Here is an 18,944-nt window from a genome sequence, read left to right as displayed (position 1 = left end):
ATCCTAGTATACCTAACAACACTGTGACTTGTTTCAGTTATTAATTTTGTACCCAAGTGTTCAGTTTTACTGAGGCGGTTCGCCAATTATCGGCGGTGGATTCAAATGACCATTTACAACTGAAATATCGTATAGAACCACCGACATTCGATCAATCGAATGGCTTTCTTGTTAATCTTATCTGAAGTCAATCTAATTAAAAACCGATCTCTCATCGCTCCCGTTTTCTGATATGTTGCGTGGGAGATCTAACGAAACCCGCTTTGAGGTCACATGTGAGTGACCTCGTATAAATAGGTGTTTTTGGTATAAGTCCCTCTAGAGTGGTAGGTAGAACAGATCTGAGTTTTCTGCACATCAGTAACTGTGAAGGGGTATATCCGATATCCAAGGGAGTTGTGCGATACTCCAAGGGAGTTGTGCGATACTCCAAGAGAGCTACATATGGGTCTTTACCATCCTTTTTACATTTATTAAACATAATTTTTACAGTTTGTACTGTTTTCTCTGCCAACCCATTAGATTGAGGGTAATGGGGACTGGATGTAACATGTTTAAAATCCCATTTTTTCGCAAACTCACTAAACTCTTGGGACGAATACTGAGGACCATTGTCAGAAACAACGGTCTCAGGGATACCAAGTCTAGAAAATGTACCCTTCAACTTATTAATAACAGTTGTACTTGTAGTACCATGAAGTTTATAGACCTCTAAATAGAGACTATAATAATCAACTATTACAATGTAATCGGCATTATTCCAATAAAAAAGATCAGTTGCTACAACTTGCCAAGGATATCGAGGAATTTTGTGCGGTTCTAATGGTTCTTTAGCATTAGAATTTCTACGTTCCAAACACACTGAACACTTTAACACCATGTCCGAAATATGCAATGACATTTTAGGCCAAAAGAGAACATCACGAGCTCTGCGAATACATTTCTCTACTCCCATGTGCCCAGTACGAATTTTGTCTAACATGAGGGCCCTCAAACTAGTTGGAATAACAATTTTGTGTCCCTTGAAAATAATACCACTATTCACAGAAAGTTCATCTCTATGGTTCCAAAATTCTAAAATTTGTGCTGGGCATTCACTACGACATTGTGGCCAACCTTCAAGAAAAACAGATTTTAAAATATCAAACTGGGGGTCTGACATTGTGGCCTTTTCGATTTCCTCTATCTTTCTATCACTAATCGGTAGACTAGAAAAAATCATGTGAACTTGTGCCTCAAAACTATCAGAAAGACCAGGGTTAGTATCCGATAGAAATTTGCGCGACATGGTATCAGCCACGGGGATACATTTTCCGGGCAAATGTACAACATCGAGTTCATAACGCTGTAACCGTAAAATCATGCGTTGCAATCTTGCGGGGGCGTCTAATAATGATTTCTTCATAATTGAAACTAGCGGTTTATGATCCGTTTCAACCCTGATACTACGGCCATAAATGTATTGGTGAAATCTGGTACACCCAAAAAACAATTGCGTACATTTCTTTTTCTATCTGTGCGTAATTTATTTCTGATGTTGTTAAGGATTTTGAAGCGTAAGCTACCGGTTTGTCGTCTTGCAGTAAGACTGCGCCTAGACCGTATTTGGATGCGTCAACTTGTAAAGTTAAGTCTTTGGTCGGGTCATGATAAGAAAGAATCGGACCGGGTGACCTCGTCAAAATCTCCTTGACCTTTTGAAATGCCGCGATTTGAGGTTCGTCCCATGCAAATTCAACATCTTTATTCAATATGGCTCGCATTGGGCTAGGTATTTCCGCTAAGTTGGGCGCAAATTTTGAAAGATAATTGACCATACCCAATATAGTCTGGACTTCAGCTTTGTTAGAAGGGGGTGGCATATCCGAGATAGCCTGGACCTTGTGAGGATCTGCCCTCAGACCAGACGAGGTTATTACATGACCAAAATAAGTAACCTCAGTGACACCAACCTCTAATTTATCATCGTTAAGTTTCATGTCTTTTTCGCGAGAGATCTGTAATACTCGCCGCAGGTTTGAATAATGTTCTTCCCGGGTTGATCCGTAAACCAGTATGTCGTCGACGATCGCGACCACACCGTCAAGTTCTGCGTAGCATTCGTCAATCTTTGCTTGAAAAAGGTCTTGTGAGCAATTGAGACCAAATGGAAAACGCTTGAAACGGTAACGACCGTACGGTGTATTAAAGGTAGTAAAATACGAAGACGGCTCGTCAAGACTAATGGTCCAATAACCTGATCGGACATCAAGTTTAGTAAAATAATGAGCGTTCGATAATTGAGGCAGAATATCATCGGATAGTGCGGACGCTGAATCGCAGAGTTCAGATCTTTTGGGTCTAGGCATACCCTTAGCTTACTATTAGGTTTTTCGACAACGACAAGGGTATTAGACCACTTTCGAGTTCATCCGTCACCGGAAAAAACTCGTCAATTATACGCGCCTTTATCACCGTCATTTGTGCGTTTAGGGGCGTCGTCACTTCCTTCCAATGTTGAGCGAGTGGTTTGAAAACTATAATTCTATATTGTACGAATTATTCGGCAAATTGAATTCTCAAAATTGACAATCAACACTGCTGTCATTAGGGAATTGTCAGTAAGTACCTACAGAGCAACCATTATTTCTAGTTTATCCTGCACAAAGACGATCACTAAGACGCTTGATGAACGTAAATAGTGCAGGGATACAGGCGAGCCCCTATATCTGGTAAATGACGTCATAAAGGCGTGCATAATTGACGAGTTTTTGCCGGTGATGGATGAACTCGAAAGTGGTCTATTAACTCAAGGTGTGGGACCGTTTACTTTACAAATGATGTCTGCGTTCTCCATGCGATCTAATTCGGACTTTAAACGACCACATAACGCTACAGGAACACGCCGTGGGGGATGTTCAACTGGGGGTACCTCAGAATCAATGTGTATTGTTGCTTTGCCTGAAACAAGACCGACACCTTTGAAAATATCTGAATATTCTTTTAACACTGACGACTTAGTCATTGGGTCAGAGTCAGAAGTACACGTAGTTTCAGTGCTGTATACCAATTTTATCAATTCATAATCCAAGCAAGACTGCATGCCAAATAATAAATACACCACTAATATTGGTGGGGAATTAGTATCTAGACAGTAGAATTCTAATTTACTATTAACAGAACCATGTTCACAAGGAAGACAACAGACGCCAAGTGAGGGCAGGGCATTAACATTATAAGCAGTCAAGATACGAGGGGACTTTTTGAGAGTGCCATTGAATTTGAGACTTTCAAATATATGTTTAGGCAAAATATTTACTTGAGAACCAGTGTCAAGCTTAAACTTAATTGGTTTTGAACAAACATTATTTGTAGCAAAAGCTTGATCTCTCTTTACCTTATTCTTATCATTAATGAAGGTATTATGTTATAGTTATTGACCAAGCAAGTCGGTATATGGGATTTAATTTGCACCGCTCGAGTGACCCTGTTTAACCCGAACGACAAGAATTAAAACATATACCGATTTGATTGGCCAATAATTGTTTTAACACATGACGTCAACGACGTCAGCAATTTTCATGCATAAATCACATCCGCCCAACAAGACGTTGCAATGGATGGATTTCATCATGAATTATCGGAGGATGATATGATCTTTTCACAAGTATTAGAAACATTGGAGGATGAAATGGGACTGAGAAATGTAAATATAGAGGACTTTTTTGGAGAGTTTCCTAGTAATGTGATGGATGAGAATGCATCTGGAGATTTTATCAACACCTCAGCTGTTTCATTTGACCTAGGACTAGACTTAGATCTATGGTTGCAAGTTCCTTCGGAAAACGGAAAGATCCAAAATGTTAAGGTACGTCTTTTTTAAGAATTATCTGCCTCGCGCAGACCCATTATTGCATGATTTGAGGTGTGGACCCATAGACGGATCCAAGGGATGGAGTCCCGGGTCCCTCTTTTGTGGAAAAAAATGGTGAAATTATATAGGGAATCACTGAAGCATGACGCGCGCCCCTCCTTTTAGGTCAGTCAGCCCTCCCCCTTAAAAAGTTCCCATTATTTTATGATTTGAGGTGTGGACCTATAGACAGATCCAAGGGATGGAGTCCCGGTCTCTCTTTTGTGGAAAAAGTCATTTGAATTATACAATCCATCGTGATCGGTTGTTGTCTGCTCTATGGTTGGGTTGTTGTTGCTCAGACACATATTTTTGTTCCATGAGTCAGTCTGAGGTATGAAAACTAGCTGATGTTTGTTTCTGATGCGATATTTTGAATAAAAGTAGGAAATGATGGCACCCTCAATCAATGCGATTTTTTTTTGTGGTTGTTGATTTCCAATATTGCAGTTATTTATAAACTACAGTCCCTCTTGACCTAAAATTATAACTGATATACTGTCCACCTATATAGACTTGCATAAAAAAAAGAAAATTATGGTCATTTTAGGTTGATGCGGTCAAACGATTTTATTACACGACTCAGTCTTAAGTATGAAAACTCACCCAATCCTATACCTTTTAGCTTATAATATAAGAATTTTATTAGTTTTTTTAGCCTTCTTATATAACAAACAAATTAAGACCGTGGGACCATACGGTCTAACAAATGTCTTATAGAAGCAATAATAAGTGTCATAATCCGTACTTCCCCAGCATAACTGTAAGACGTTACCGCATCCGTTTTAACTTTTATATGGTTTTATAAGGAAAGCTGAGCAAGCCTGTCGCCATTATCACGAAGACCAGTAATGACAGTATATTGACAGGAAAAAAACAGATAAATAGTGAATACAGTTATAAATTATATAAATTATACTATAAATTAGAATTCAGTCGACAATAACACCTTGATGATCGAGATTGCTTAGTCTGCATAGTGGGGATATAGTTTCGTGAAATCGGTAAAAAGCTGGAGCAACGTGCAAGGATTTGTATAGTTACTAACTATACAAATTCTTGCGTTCTGTGTATTTTTTTTTTGTGGACCAATAGGCTAATAGTCCCTTATATGTGAGAGCTCGCTGCCCTTCGAAAATTGGTACTGATTCTCGTTACTGATACCCTTTACAAATGGTGTACTCTTAAACTTCCGATTGTAGAGAGATATGATATTGTTTTATTGTACATGACTTATGGCATTCTTCTTCTTCTTCTTCTTCCTTTATAGTACAGGCCTCCCAGGGGAGTATTATCGTACTGTTTTATGTACATGTTCGATGTGAGAACAACAAATGTGCGGTAAGTGCGGATTATCTACAGTGAAAACGGTGATTTTTAAAATAACGATAAAAACAAGGTTGTACATCTATCGAAGCTTGACCACTTGCACACCCCTTTTGAATGATTCAAGGGTTGTGCAGCTTACTATGTGTTGTGGCAGTCCATTCCAGATTCTGATGGTATCTGGGAAAAACGAGTGACGATAAACTTGAGTCCTGGCATAAGGAACAAGGAATCGTTCATTGTGTCCTCTTACTGTTGATATTACTGGCTGTAAATTCGTTGTTGGTACTGCAATCAGTTCGTGTACTACTCTGTAGAACATGATGACCTTACACTGAGCTCTTCTTTCCTGTAGTGTCTTCCAGTTTAATGCTTGTAGCATTGATGTTACGCTACTCGTTCTTCTGTAGTCATTAAGAACAAATCGTGCGCATCGACGTTGTATAGCTTCTAATTTGTTTATGTTGTCCTTAGTAGATGGATCCCAGATGGTGCTAGAGTATTCCATGAGTGGTCTTACAAGCGTTTGATAACATAATGCTTTTGTTTTACTAGGACAACTTTTGATGTTCCTTTGAAGAAAAGCTCGGGTGGAGTTAGCTTTCTTTGCGATGTTGTCAATGTGTTTGTTCCAACTCAATGTTTTGTGTATTGAGACGCCAAGATATTTCGCAGAGTCCACCTCTTCTAGGATGTGGCCGTGGATGTTATAATTTGCCTTGACTATTTTCCGCTTTGTTGTTACTCTGAGGAGTTGCCATAAGTCATGCATTGGATCTGTCAGCTGTCATGCATGTTGTTGAAGGAAGTTTGGGGTTATCAATTAACCAATTTTAAGCATTGTACAAATATACGTCCCCCATTCAAATGCATTGATCATCAAAAAGGGGGGGGGGGGAGATTCCAACCTCTGGATCCACCACTGGTACATATGTATATTCATGATATCTTTTAAGATTGTATTATTAATAAGGGTAATTTAGGCTACACACCTGAGTATATGATACCAGAAGTCCATTACTAGAGGAAGTCTGCAAGCTGTGTTATATATATAGTCCGTGGGTAGTGAAGTAAGGCGTCAAAGAAAAAATTATAATAGCCTTTCAAGACGTTATAATTATTTGGACTAGTCCGCAGGCAATCAGGTCACATTGTCTCCGCCTATTCTCAGTGGAAATCACTGTACAATATAATAAGAAGATGTGGTATGATTGCCAATGAGACAACTATCCACGAAAGACCAAAATGACACAGAAATTAACAACTATAGGTCACCGAATGGCCTTCAACAATGAACAAAGCCCATACCGCATAGTCAGCTATAAAAGGCCCTGATAAGACAATGTAAAATAATTCAAAAGAGAAAACAAAAGGCCTTATTTATGTTAAAAAATGAAAGAAAAAAACAAATATGTAAAACATAAACAAACGACAACCACTGAATTACAGGCTCCTGACTTGGGACAGACAAATACATTAATAATGTGGCGGGGTTAAACATGTGTAGATTTTGGATTATATCTGAAAACTAAGGCATTAAGAGCAAATCTGTCATGGCCTAAAATTTTTGATTAGCTTTACATCTATGTATCAGCCCTGAAATTTTCAGACAAACCTGTCAACTGATTGTTGGGTTGCTGCCAATATATTAGTACAATGTATTAGATTTTAGGGAACATTTGCAATTGTTGGTTATTTTCTTGACTATTATTATAGATAACGATTGTGCACAGCAAAAATGTTCAGCAAAGTAAGATCTACAAATAAGTCAATTATGTATAAATGACCAAATTTATCCCTTAAGGAGTTATTGGCCTTTAAAGGCAATTTTAAACAATTTGTTTATTATGTTTTTGAGCTTTGAAAAATGTTCTTCCCTGAAACTACTGAACAAGTTGCAGGCAAACTTATTCAAAATGATCCTTATTGTTTTATTTTGTGTTTCGTAAAAAAAACTATGGCCACCATGGCTAAAAATTAAATAGAACATAGGTAAAAATGCAGTTTTTGTCTTATACTTATAAAAACTGAAGCATTAAGAGCAAATAAGATTTATCAACCCTGAAATTTTCAGATGAATAGAACAACCCATTTTTGTGTTGCTGCCACTACATTTATAAAGTAAATTTTGCAAAAATTGGTGTTTTTGGTTATTTTCTAGATTATTATTTATATAGATAAAGACTGTAAACAGCAAATATGTTCAGCAAAGTTAAAAGACCAAAACTTTCAATTGACCACTTTAAGGAGTTATTTCCCTTTAAAGACAATTTTGCACAATTTGTTCATCATAATATAAAATAGAAGATGTGGTATAATTTCCAATGTGACAGCTCTTCTCAAAAGATCAAATGACACAGAAATAAACAACTATAGGTCACTGTACAGCCTTCAACATTGAGCAAACCCAATACTACATAAAATTGAGAATGGAAATGGGGAATGTGTCAAAGAGACAACAACCCGACTATAAAAAAAAAAAAACAGCAGAAGATAACCAACAGGTCTTCAATGTAGCGAGAAATCCCCACACCCGGATTCGTCCTTCAGCTGGCCCCTAAACAAATATATACTAGTTCAGTGATAATAAACGCTAGTATATAGTCAGCTATAAAAGGCCCAGAAATGTCAAATGTAAAACAATTCACACGAGAAAACTAACGGCCTAATTAATTTACAAGTAAATGAACATATAACAAATATGTAACACAGCAACAAACAACAACTACTGAATTGCAGGCTCCTGACTTGGGAAAGGCACATACATACATAATGTGACAGTGTTAAACATGTTAGCCGGATCCCAACCCTCTCTAACATGGAACAGTGGTGCAATAGTACAACATTGAAACGAACTATAAAAATCAGTTGAAAAAGGCTTTAAAAACTCATCAGATGGATACAAATAGAAGTATATCTAACAAAAACAGAGTGAAAGTGGCTGGGCACTTATACATCCAAACAACAAAAAGACCATTAGTACAGATCTGTGAGTACTCTCAGTTACTGACAATTAGTTCAAAGCCAATAACACTTATTGCGAAGCCTATCATAGTTTTCCACAGATTCACCTGCAAGTTACCTGTCGATTTAAACTTTTGTAAGTTCTATTGTCCCATTAAACAAATACAACAGGTATTGTTCTCTGTTTAGTTTATTCAATGGGACCTTTAAATTTCTTGCAAGAGAAATCTATCACTCACTGATTAATTTACCTGAACAAAAAATTGAACTGTCAATGATGGAAATACATGTACAAATAAGTAATTATTAAACTGCATGTGATGTTGTATTTATTCAATCAATAAGACATTTTCAATTTGTCTGATATAAACACTGATTTGAAAATTAAAAGTTGATTTCTGATGATCAATTTTCAACATTTTACCTATTAAAATTTGCTATTTTTTATAGTCTGTTCACAAATAAAAACTTAAAATGATAATGTTTAAATAAAGGTCTTCATAAATGTATTCTTTATAACTGAAGAACCATGAAAAACATGCAGATTCTTTGAAACATAATAGCATGCAGTACTTAAAAAAAATCAGAAATAAACTTTTTATAATTAAATCAGTGCTTAATTTATATTATATTATAAAGTTATATTGAACAGATGGAAAATATATTATTGATACTGAATAAATATTGTATCACATGCAGTTAAGGTGAGTTTATACATGTATTTCAATCAACAAAGAAGATATTTTTTTGGTCAGGCAAATTAATCAAGGAGTGATAGATTTCTCCTAGAAGAAATTAAAATGTCCAAGTGAATAAACTACACAGAGAACAATTTTAAAACCTATTGTATTGATTCAATGGGACAGGTAAACTTGCAAAAGTTTAAATACCTTGGTAAAGAGCAGACGACTCTGGAAAACTTTCATTTGGTTCGCTATAATAAAAAAAATCATGCATCTAAAACATCAACATCAAATGGATTTAGTGTAAAGACGTCATAAACAGTCAGAGAAAAACATGACCTTGTGCAATGCCAAGATACGGGTATCAATTAACAGATTGTAAAATCCATGAATGTGTGTATGTATATAACAAAAATGTTAGTTTGCTTTTAGTTTACTGATAACAAAATCAATATTAATACCAAATTTCAACCAAACTTGAGGTGAATTATAATTAGGGTATCTCCAATAAAGTTTATGTTTTATTTTCTGTTTTCCCGAAAAACATGACCCCCTTGGCTAAAAATAGAATATAGGGTAGAATGCAGTTTTTGGCTAAATAATTAGTTATTTCAAAAACTAAAGCATTTAGAGCAAATCAGAATAATTATTTATTTCAAAAACTAAAGCATTTAGAGCAAATGAGAGAAGGAGTTAGGTCAAGGTCTACCTGCCCTGAAATTATCATCAGGGTAACAGAAATTTAGGCTATTGCCCCTTATATATTCATTAGAATCTGTCATTTAAGTAGTGTTTTATAAGCATCAGCTTTTAATTTGCACTTTTCCAATTCAATGGACCATGTTTTATCTTTATAAATGTTCGATGTGACTGTGACACTGTGGGCTAATTAATTCACGATGCGCTAAACTTAAATTATCTAGACCCAGAACTGCAAAAAAAAATATTGCAACATGTCATTTTCAATAGCTTTTTTCCCTACTTAGGAAGTCCTGTCTGTAAAGTATGATGAATTCATGTCTGTTTTTTTTATTTTTAGATAAAATGCCTTTGGTTAGGAAAAGAGGCAGACATTATGCCCATGTTACATATGAAAGAGGTAAAAGGAAATTAATGTAAGGTGTTCAGGTCATCAGAAATAATTAAACAGGATACAAAACCTACATCTGGACTCCAGCTTGCTTCCAAATTTTCAGGAAATGACCTTAATTCAGATCCTCCTTGTTCAAGTTCATTGCTTGGTACAGAATATTGCCATAAAATATTGGATGTGAACTACCTGAAAGTATAAGATGTCTACATGTTGATCTTTAATTACGAATGATGTCCTTGTTCAATGATAACATTTTGTAAATGTTTTGACTTGTTTGTGATATCTTGAACTTTGGTGTAACAATTTTCAGTAATTCAGAGATTAAAATTTCTTTCATTAAAATCAAATGTATTGTTACAATACATGTACATGTACTAGTATACAGGAGCACATCGAACAAGTTGAGATATATGTATAAACACCATAAGGTGTTGACAGATTGTTTCTGACTGTTTCTTATTTATTTCTTGAATAAATTCCAGTAGTACATTGTGTACTAAAATTGCTTTTTTCAAAGATAATATTGTAATGATTTGGGTAAAAAACTAAAAAATCCCTCTAAACTATTGAAAGTTAGATAACTATTCACATACATGAAAATGTTTATTTTTTAGGTACAGATGCCCTTAAAGTTTTTGATGAAGTAAAGAGCAAGATACTGTCCCATCTGGCAGCAATACTGTATGACACTGTATGACCAATTCACAGACAATTTGACAAAGAATAACAATAGAACACCAACAATTCACATATGAGACGATGTTTTATGGTAAACCACATACTGTGTAGGATTTAATATTGTCTCCCATGAAATGATGTCCACAGGACTTTATTTCATAGTAAATACATGGACAAAATTTACTTATTTAAATGTGTCCTGGACACAATTTCCTATGAAAATATGTCCTCATGAATGAAAAATGCTATGAACATGGACATTATTTAATACTATAATTTTGTACAGGTGGACACTATTTTCAGGACATTATGTCCATCAGGACATTTTTTTGGTATGATCAAAATATTAAATGATGTCTATTGCCTTGTTATTACTAGACATTTTTTAACCAATAATTGCTAACTTTAATACATTGTAACCTTAACAGAGAGTTGTCTCATTGGCACTCATAATTATCTTTGTTGCTGAAAAATGCTGTATACTTAGGGGACAGCATTCCATGGCAATGGACAGTGTTTAATACCAAAATTCTATAATTTCTATTGCCTTCTTCTCTGTAAATCTCATAATAAATATAGTAAAGTTCTTCACATTTGATGTTATACTTTACACTCTTCTTCCTTTTTGTTCTTCTTTCATTGTCATTATCGTTAGCTTGGTATTTCTTAAAACTTTAAGTTCTCTCTATTCACTTCCATCTTTATTTTTTTGTTAACATTTGTATATTAATCAATGTCAATCAATCCTTTGGATTTTTATTAATATTCAAGTGTAATAAAACTTGTTAATGACCTTTGTATTACTTCCCTTGGAGGTCACAATTTAATAGCCACTTCTATGACAACTTGTCCTGTAGGTGGACACTATTTCATAACTTTTGCAGTAAAAATCTGTCCACTTGAGGGACAATATTTCATGGCAATGGACATTATTAAATACCAAAAATCTATGAAAAATTGTCCACATGGACACTTTTTCACAGGACACTTTTATGTCTTACAACTGTACAGAAATTATTTAAATAATTTGAAATAAAGATATTAAGCAAAACTTTTAAAACTTTGTCGGGCTTAAAATGACACAGAATTAACAACTATATGTCACCGTAAGCCTTCAACAAAGAACAAAACCAACACCACATAGGCAGCTATAAAAATCCTCAAAACAAAAAATGTAAAACAATTCAAACGAGAAAAATAATGGCTTAATTTATGTAAAAAAATATATGTAACACAGTCACAGCAGCAAAAATCCACTACAGGTTCCTGACATGTGACAGGCACATTTGATTGTGAAGGGTTAAACTAGTTTGAAGGCACTAACCCTTCCCCTAACCTGGAAAAGTGGTTAAACAATACAACATAATAACACAGTTGAAAAAAAATTAACTCAGCTCATGGATACAAATAGAAATACATCTATCAAAAAACAGAAAGTTGACATGGATGGGTACTTGTACATCCCAACAAAAAAATAGAAAAAAACCTGCCTAATTAATGTACAAAAAAATGAGTGAAAAACAAATGTTTACAGTTACTGACAGCTAGTTAGTTCAAAGCCAATAACAACTTATAAAAAGAATCATGCATCTTAGACTGATTTGTCAATCAAAACACATGCACCATCTAATGGATTTAGTGAACAGGTGTCATAAACAGAGAAAAACAAAAACTTGTGCAATGCCAAGATACAGGTATTGACAGATTGTAAGATCCATAAACCTGTATTTATTATTAGGTATATAACTATAGTTCGATTTTCATTAAATAATAACAAATCAATATTATTTCCAATAAAATCAAAATTCAAAGACCTAATTACAGTTTTGATTTGGTAATTGTTTAAATGAGTTTATTTAAAGGATCAATAAGTTTACCTGCCGGATCATTTCTAAATTTCTGGGCTCAGAAAACAACATATGATCAACATATACATTTGTACTCATATTTGTTTTTTTTTCATATGATTCAGACTTTATACATGTACAGGAACTTCTAAAGAGGTTTGAAAAGATAGAGATGTGGCATGATTACCAATGTGACAACTAGTCACAATTGATTTGGGTAGAAGGGACAATAAGTAATGCCTTCAACCATGAGTAGTAAAAGACTAAATTAGAAAAAGTAATGGCTTATATTCTTGCATAGAGTTTCCCATTGGAAACTGACTTATTTAATTCAAGAAATCCACATTTATTACTTTTTATTTTTCTCTTTATTTATCAACTTTAATTAATTTGCTATCATGTTATTGTTTCTTTGTTATTTTTAGGTGAATGGTTATAGTAATTTAGACAAGCAAAACATGCATTAAAGACTGTCAGTGTTGCTTGGATTTTCTCCATATGGTAATATCTATAATAAGTGTTAAATTCATACAAATGTTTTCATTGTCTATATGTGTTGGCTGATAGATGAATCATTTCAGTTAAGCTCATCTGACCCAAAGGGTCAAGTGAGCTTTTCTCATCACTTGAAGTCTGTCGTAAATGTCTGGTTACTTTTACAAAAATCTAATCTGAAACTACTGAGCTAAATATAACCAAACTGGTATACAATCATCATTCGGATATCTTGTCCAAGGACCTGGCATGCCAACCATCATAGTTGCCATGCATGGTTAAAAATAGAACAGAAGGGCAAATTCAGGTTATGTTTATTGTCTTAAAAATGGTAGAGAAATTTTGAAAACTGCAGTAATATTTAGGAGACATTTCACTTAAAGATTGATTTTAACCATTTGTTTTGGGTTTTTTTATTGCATTTTCCTTTTAAGGAGGCTTGAGGGTACAAATACATCAGCAAACATTGAAACATTTTTTTTTCATTTCAAATTTTATTTATTACACTTTTAGTGTTACTTTATGATATTGTACAAAAATCAACCAAAAAAAACCAATTTGTTTTGGCCCCAGATGACTTTTAAAATGTTTCTATCATTGAAAATGCTCCAAATTATCTCCCCTTGGTGAAAAAATGTCATTTAAAAAAAAAAAAAAACTGAAAAAACTTTTAACTCATCGGTGACCTTTATTTTTTATTATTGTTTTCAAATGAACTGTACTTATACTAAACTATTGAAAAATTTAAGCGATTTCTGTTATTTCTTTCTTTTTTTCTTTTGATTTTACCTTTTTTTCTCCTATTAGTTCAACAGAAAAAAAAGTACCTTAACAGAAATACATGCTTCTTTCAAATGCAGATTATGAGCTTAAATAAACGGGAACCCCATATTTTTATTTAAATTTTCTTTTAAGATTAGGATAAAGTTTATTTATAGAAAAGAATAGCGAAATCCTATATTTAAAAAAAAAATTGATTCAGACCTGCGAGCCCCCTTTATATTATAATAAAAGCTAGAATAGAAGAGAAGCGAAAGGTACCAAAGAAAAATTTAAAAGACCAACAGACAACCAATATTGCATAAAACATGTAACACTAAAGCTGACCCTATTAAAAAAAGGAGGTGATCTAGAAGGGTAGGCAGATCCTGCTCCACATATGACACCTGTATAGATGTAATGAAAATTTAAATATGAAAAATGGTCTAGTTTCTGGTGTCAAAATTTATGAAACTTGAAACTGTATTAAATGTTTCTCTTTGTTTGGGACAGAATTAGGTATGTGTTTATGTGAATCACTAACTTATGCAAGACAGGTCCTACACCTGACAACCTCACATTTTTGTCGAGCCTCCGACTTTAGTCCAAAATGCAAGACTAAGCGATCCTACTTTCAAGCGTCGGCGGCGGCGTCCACAAAAATTCACTCTGTGGTTTAAGAAAGTTATTAAATTTTCATTCTTAAACTAAACTGGATTTCTACCAAACTTGGACAGAAGCTTGTTTATGATCATAAGATAGTATCCATAAAGAAATTTAGTAAAATTAAAATTCTATTTTTTCTGTATTTTATTTATAAATGGTTTGCAAAAATAAAATTCCATTTATTCTGTTTTTTACCTATAAATGGACTTAGTTTTTCTGCGGGGAAACATTACATTCACTCTGTGGTTAAAGTTTTTGAAATTTTAATAACTTTCTTTAACTATCCTGGGTTTGTACCAGTGTATCTGTATTTTACTTATAAATGGACTTAGTTTTTCTTCCAGTTAACATTACATACAGTCTGCAGTTACAGTTTTTAAAACATTTATTCGATTCATAAACTATCCTGAAATTTTTACCAAACTTGGACAATAGCTTCTTACAATCAAAAGATAGTATCAAGAGGAATATTTTTTTTCCTCATTTTTGTTGAGCCTGGGAGTTACAGCAAAAGTAGGCGAGACACTGGGTTCCGCGGAACCCTTACACATTTTTTTAGTTTCTTTGTTCATTTCATAAGTATAAGGACACCATGAAACTAAATATCAAACAAAGTAAAAATTATCTTGTCATCTGGTCACCGCGATATAGCCTTTCTGTGCTAATACGGCGTAAAGCAACAAACAATCAAGCTTGTCATCCGGTGGGTTTTTGGTGCATCACATATAATATCTGTTATCCCTTTTAAAAGCAAGTTTCTAACCTTGACAATATTCTTCTTCACAAAATAAATTAAAAACTACAGCAATCAAAAAATATTTTTGAAAATTCCTACTTTGACAAATATATTCTAAGTCTTGTACGAGACAACACTATTTTTAACATTTGACCTTTGTTTTTAATTTTGTTGAAGCATAACATTTTAATTATCACATATATCCTGAAATTGTAATACAATGATATCATACATATTAAAGTTTTATTTTGATATGAAAGTATAATGCATAATACAACCACCCACATATTTTTTTTCTTAAATACATATTTTTTTTTAATAACCTTCCCTGGAGGGGGCATAATATTTTCTGGAACAGCCTTTATATGTTTTCTTGGGGGACGGGACATAGTATTTTTCTAGAGCAGCCCTTTATGTTTTTATATAAAAAAAAATCTATTTCAAGTTGATATTAAAACACAAAAAACCCTGTGATAGAATCTATATTACTCCAATCCAGGTTTTACCCTTGTTCTATGTGTATGGTACAGACAAACGTATCAAAAAGAAAAGATGTGGTGTTAAGTTTGCCAATGAGACAATTCTCCACCAGAGACCTAATGATGTAGATGTTAATGATAAACCACACATTGAAATGCCTACCTGTTTATTCTGGATATGACATGAAATTTCATTATTGGAACGAAAACAAATGTTAAGTTAAGTATGACGTCCATTATCACTGAACTAGTAAATATTTTTGTTTAAGAAACAGCTATTAAGAGCACGCTTCAGGTTGTGGGATTTTCTTGTTGTATTGAAGATCCATTGGTGGCCTTTGGCTGCTTTCTGCTCTTTGGTCAGGTTGTTGTTTCTTTAAAAAAATCCCCATTTTCAATTTTACATTTTACTATCTGTAGGTAACATTATTTTTGTATACTCTTCATAGATAAGTTTTTGCAAATTTAACTTTCTATTGCAGATGGATTCTATAGTCAGAGGGGAGATGTGAAAAAATCTTTATTAAAGTCAAGTTACATTAAATGGGCTATGTCACAGATTTCAGTCAAATTTTGCATATATAGAACTCTGGCTCTAGTGGAAACCGAAAAAGTTATGCATTTATCTCATTTATCATTTGAAATATTTACTGATTGAAATCTTTCAATATGAGTGAACATTTGTATAGAAAGCCCTTAAAATCGGCAAAAATCATCCAAAATCTGTCTTAAAATTCATCAAATCTCTAATTCTTCTCCATAGATTTTTTTTTTAAAACTATATGACGTTGATACATAAATTTCAGTTTTGATGTTGCAAAACAAATATAAATAAGGTCACGGAACAAAAAACAAATACCGGTATGTAACACATAAACAAATGACAACCACTGAATTACAGGCACCTGACTTGGGACAGGCAACTACAAAGAGAATGTGGAGGGGTTAAACATGTTAGCAGAATTCAAACCCTCCCCTAATCTGGGACAGTGGTATAATAGTCCATTTACTGTTCCTTGACCTTAAATTAGATTGATAATTCAAATTGAAAACTCAATTTTAGCACTGACCTTAAAATAGATTGATAATTCAAATTGAAAAACTCAATTTTAGCACTAACAGGTTGTTTTGCATTTTATTTATTAAAAATGTTATAATAGCCATGAAACAATGATTTTATTTTCAGGTCATTTAAGAAGAAAATTGATAGAGGAAAGATACAGATATGCAAGAATTTAATATTTGAAATACACTTAATATTTCTTTTGTATATGACCATTAAATTTTGGCAGTCATTGTTATCTCTGCTATACAAACAAATATATCTTGTAAAATTTATTCATAAGAGGAAGCTTTAATAACAAATATCTAACCACATTAGATATTGTTTATGCCCCAACTACAATAGTAGAGGGGCATTATGTTTTCTGGTCTATGTGTCCATTCGTCCGCCCCTTTGTCCGTCTGTCCCTCTCCAGGTTAAAGTTTTTGGTCAAGGTATTTTTTGATAAAGTTGAAGTGAAATCAACTTAGAACACATATTCCCTATGATATTATCTTTCTAACTTTAATGCCAAATTAGATTTTTGATCCCATTTCACTGTCCACTGAACATAAAATAATAGTGTGAGTGGGGCATCCTTGTACTTAATGGACACATTCATGTTTGCCAATTTTTTAATTAGTCTAAAACAAATCTATTTTTTTTTATTCTGTGGGATTCAAAAGATTTTGTCATTTGTGATAATTATTTATTTTGAAGTCTGAGAACATTTCATACAAATTTCAAATTCTAAATAAGACATCTATACAGCACATACTCCATCATAAATTGTGTTAATGATAATGTTGACTATATATCATTTTTATTAAAGAAAAAAAATAATGTATCGCTTATTATGTGCATTCCTATGACTATCCATACTCTTGACTTACTTAATATTCATGTGTTTACATTAATTACATATATTTAAGTAAAACATTTCAATGTATGTCTTCGTAACAATATCACACGTATGAAATGTTTTTTTGGGTTTTTTTTAGCTGTATATTCTCTGTGAGGTTTATTCCATTAAAATGTATCAGGGAGGGAAGTTAAATTATTGAACTTGGGTCATGGGTCTTAATTATACCCCTGCTTTCCGTTTAAAAAAAGGGGGTATACTGTTTTACCTCTGTCTGTCAGTCCGTCAGTCCGTCCGTCCTTCTGTCCCATGAATATTTTTCGTCGCATTTTTCTCAGGAACTACAATACAAGGATTTCTGAAATTTAATTTCAGGGTTTATATAAGTCAGCTATACCGTGTGATGCGTTTTCAGATTGATCACTTGACAATTTCCTGTTTACGGAACACTTGTATGATTTGACACATGTTAGCCAAGTTGAAAATTTTCGTCACATTTTTCTCAGGAACTACAATACAAGGATTTCTGAAATTTGGTTTCAGTGTTTATCTAAGTCAGCTATACCGTGTGATGCGTTTTCATATTGATCACTTGACAACTTCCTGTTTACCCAACACTTGTATGATTTTACACATGATAGCCAAGCTGAAAATTTTCGTCACATTTTTCTCAAGAATTACAATACAAGGATTTCTGAAATTTGGTTTCAGGATTTATTTAAGTCAGCTATACCGTGTGATGCGTTTTCAGATTCATCACTCGACAACTTCCTGTTTACCAAACACTTGCATATTTTAACACTATTAATATTATCCACTTGTGGCGGGGATATCATCAGTGAGCAGTAGCTCGCATTTTCACTAGTTCAGTTTGCATCTTTTATCATAATGTAGAATTATCTAAAATATTGTTCTTAATTGTAGGGATATTTTGATAGTCCCTACCTACTCTCAGTTCAATGGAAAAGCGCTCACAAACTTTCTTTGCTTTTTATCATAGATGCAATAAGAACATTAACTGAATGATTTATTATTTGTAATGTTTGTGACTCATGTTGTTTGAAATGACATTGAATGAAATAAAGTTTGTACCAAAAATTTTTTTAATACTTTGAACCCAGAATTATATGCAAGTTATTAGGCTCTTAGTTAGACAGTCAAAGGGGACTATAGGTTTGCACACTTTTTGTCTGTGTATCATATTAAGTTGGTGTATTAAATGATTACAAATCAGTCTGATAGCTACATGAACTTGACCACATATTTTTTTCTGGGACGTTGTAAGCAGCAAGTCAACAGTATTTGATGTATGGATGTATGGAATGATTATTCCATTACAGGCAGGCTGTACATTATGGTTTACCTGACATTGACCTCTTTTTTTATGGTTTTATTGGTCAATGATTAATTTTCATACTAGCC

The 18,944-nt window shown here is 33.5% G+C and overlaps 1 protein-coding gene and 1 long non-coding RNA gene across 3 annotated transcripts; one reads left to right on the top strand and one right to left on the bottom strand.

The window, feature by feature from the left end:
- Positions 1–211: 211 nt before the first annotated feature.
- LOC134710632 (uncharacterized protein K02A2.6-like) lies at positions 212–1,288 on the bottom strand. Its single transcript, XM_063571016.1, has one exon. The coding sequence runs from the start codon at positions 1,286–1,288 to the stop codon at positions 212–214; it is 1,077 nt and encodes a 358-aa protein (XP_063427086.1).
- Positions 1,289–4,700: 3,412 nt separating this feature from the next.
- On the top strand, positions 4,701–18,572 carry LOC134711186 (uncharacterized). Of its 2 annotated transcripts, none has more exons than XR_010106150.1 (5): positions 4,701–4,779; positions 9,905–9,964; positions 10,573–10,727; positions 12,909–12,984; positions 16,805–18,571. It is a non-coding gene; the product is annotated as an uncharacterized LOC134711186 (long non-coding RNA). The 2 variants fall into 2 exon arrangements; XR_010106149.1 differs by having other exon boundaries at positions 4,711–4,896; positions 16,805–18,572.
- Positions 18,573–18,944: the final 372 nt, after the last annotated feature.

The sequence above is a fragment of the Mytilus trossulus genome, chromosome 3, assembly GCF_036588685.1.
Source record: "Mytilus trossulus isolate FHL-02 chromosome 3, PNRI_Mtr1.1.1.hap1, whole genome shotgun sequence".
In the NCBI taxonomy this organism is placed as follows: domain Eukaryota; kingdom Metazoa; phylum Mollusca; class Bivalvia; order Mytilida; family Mytilidae; genus Mytilus; species Mytilus trossulus.
Note: the sequence above shows the minus strand (reverse complement) of the source record. Positions and strands in the feature narration are given on the sequence as shown.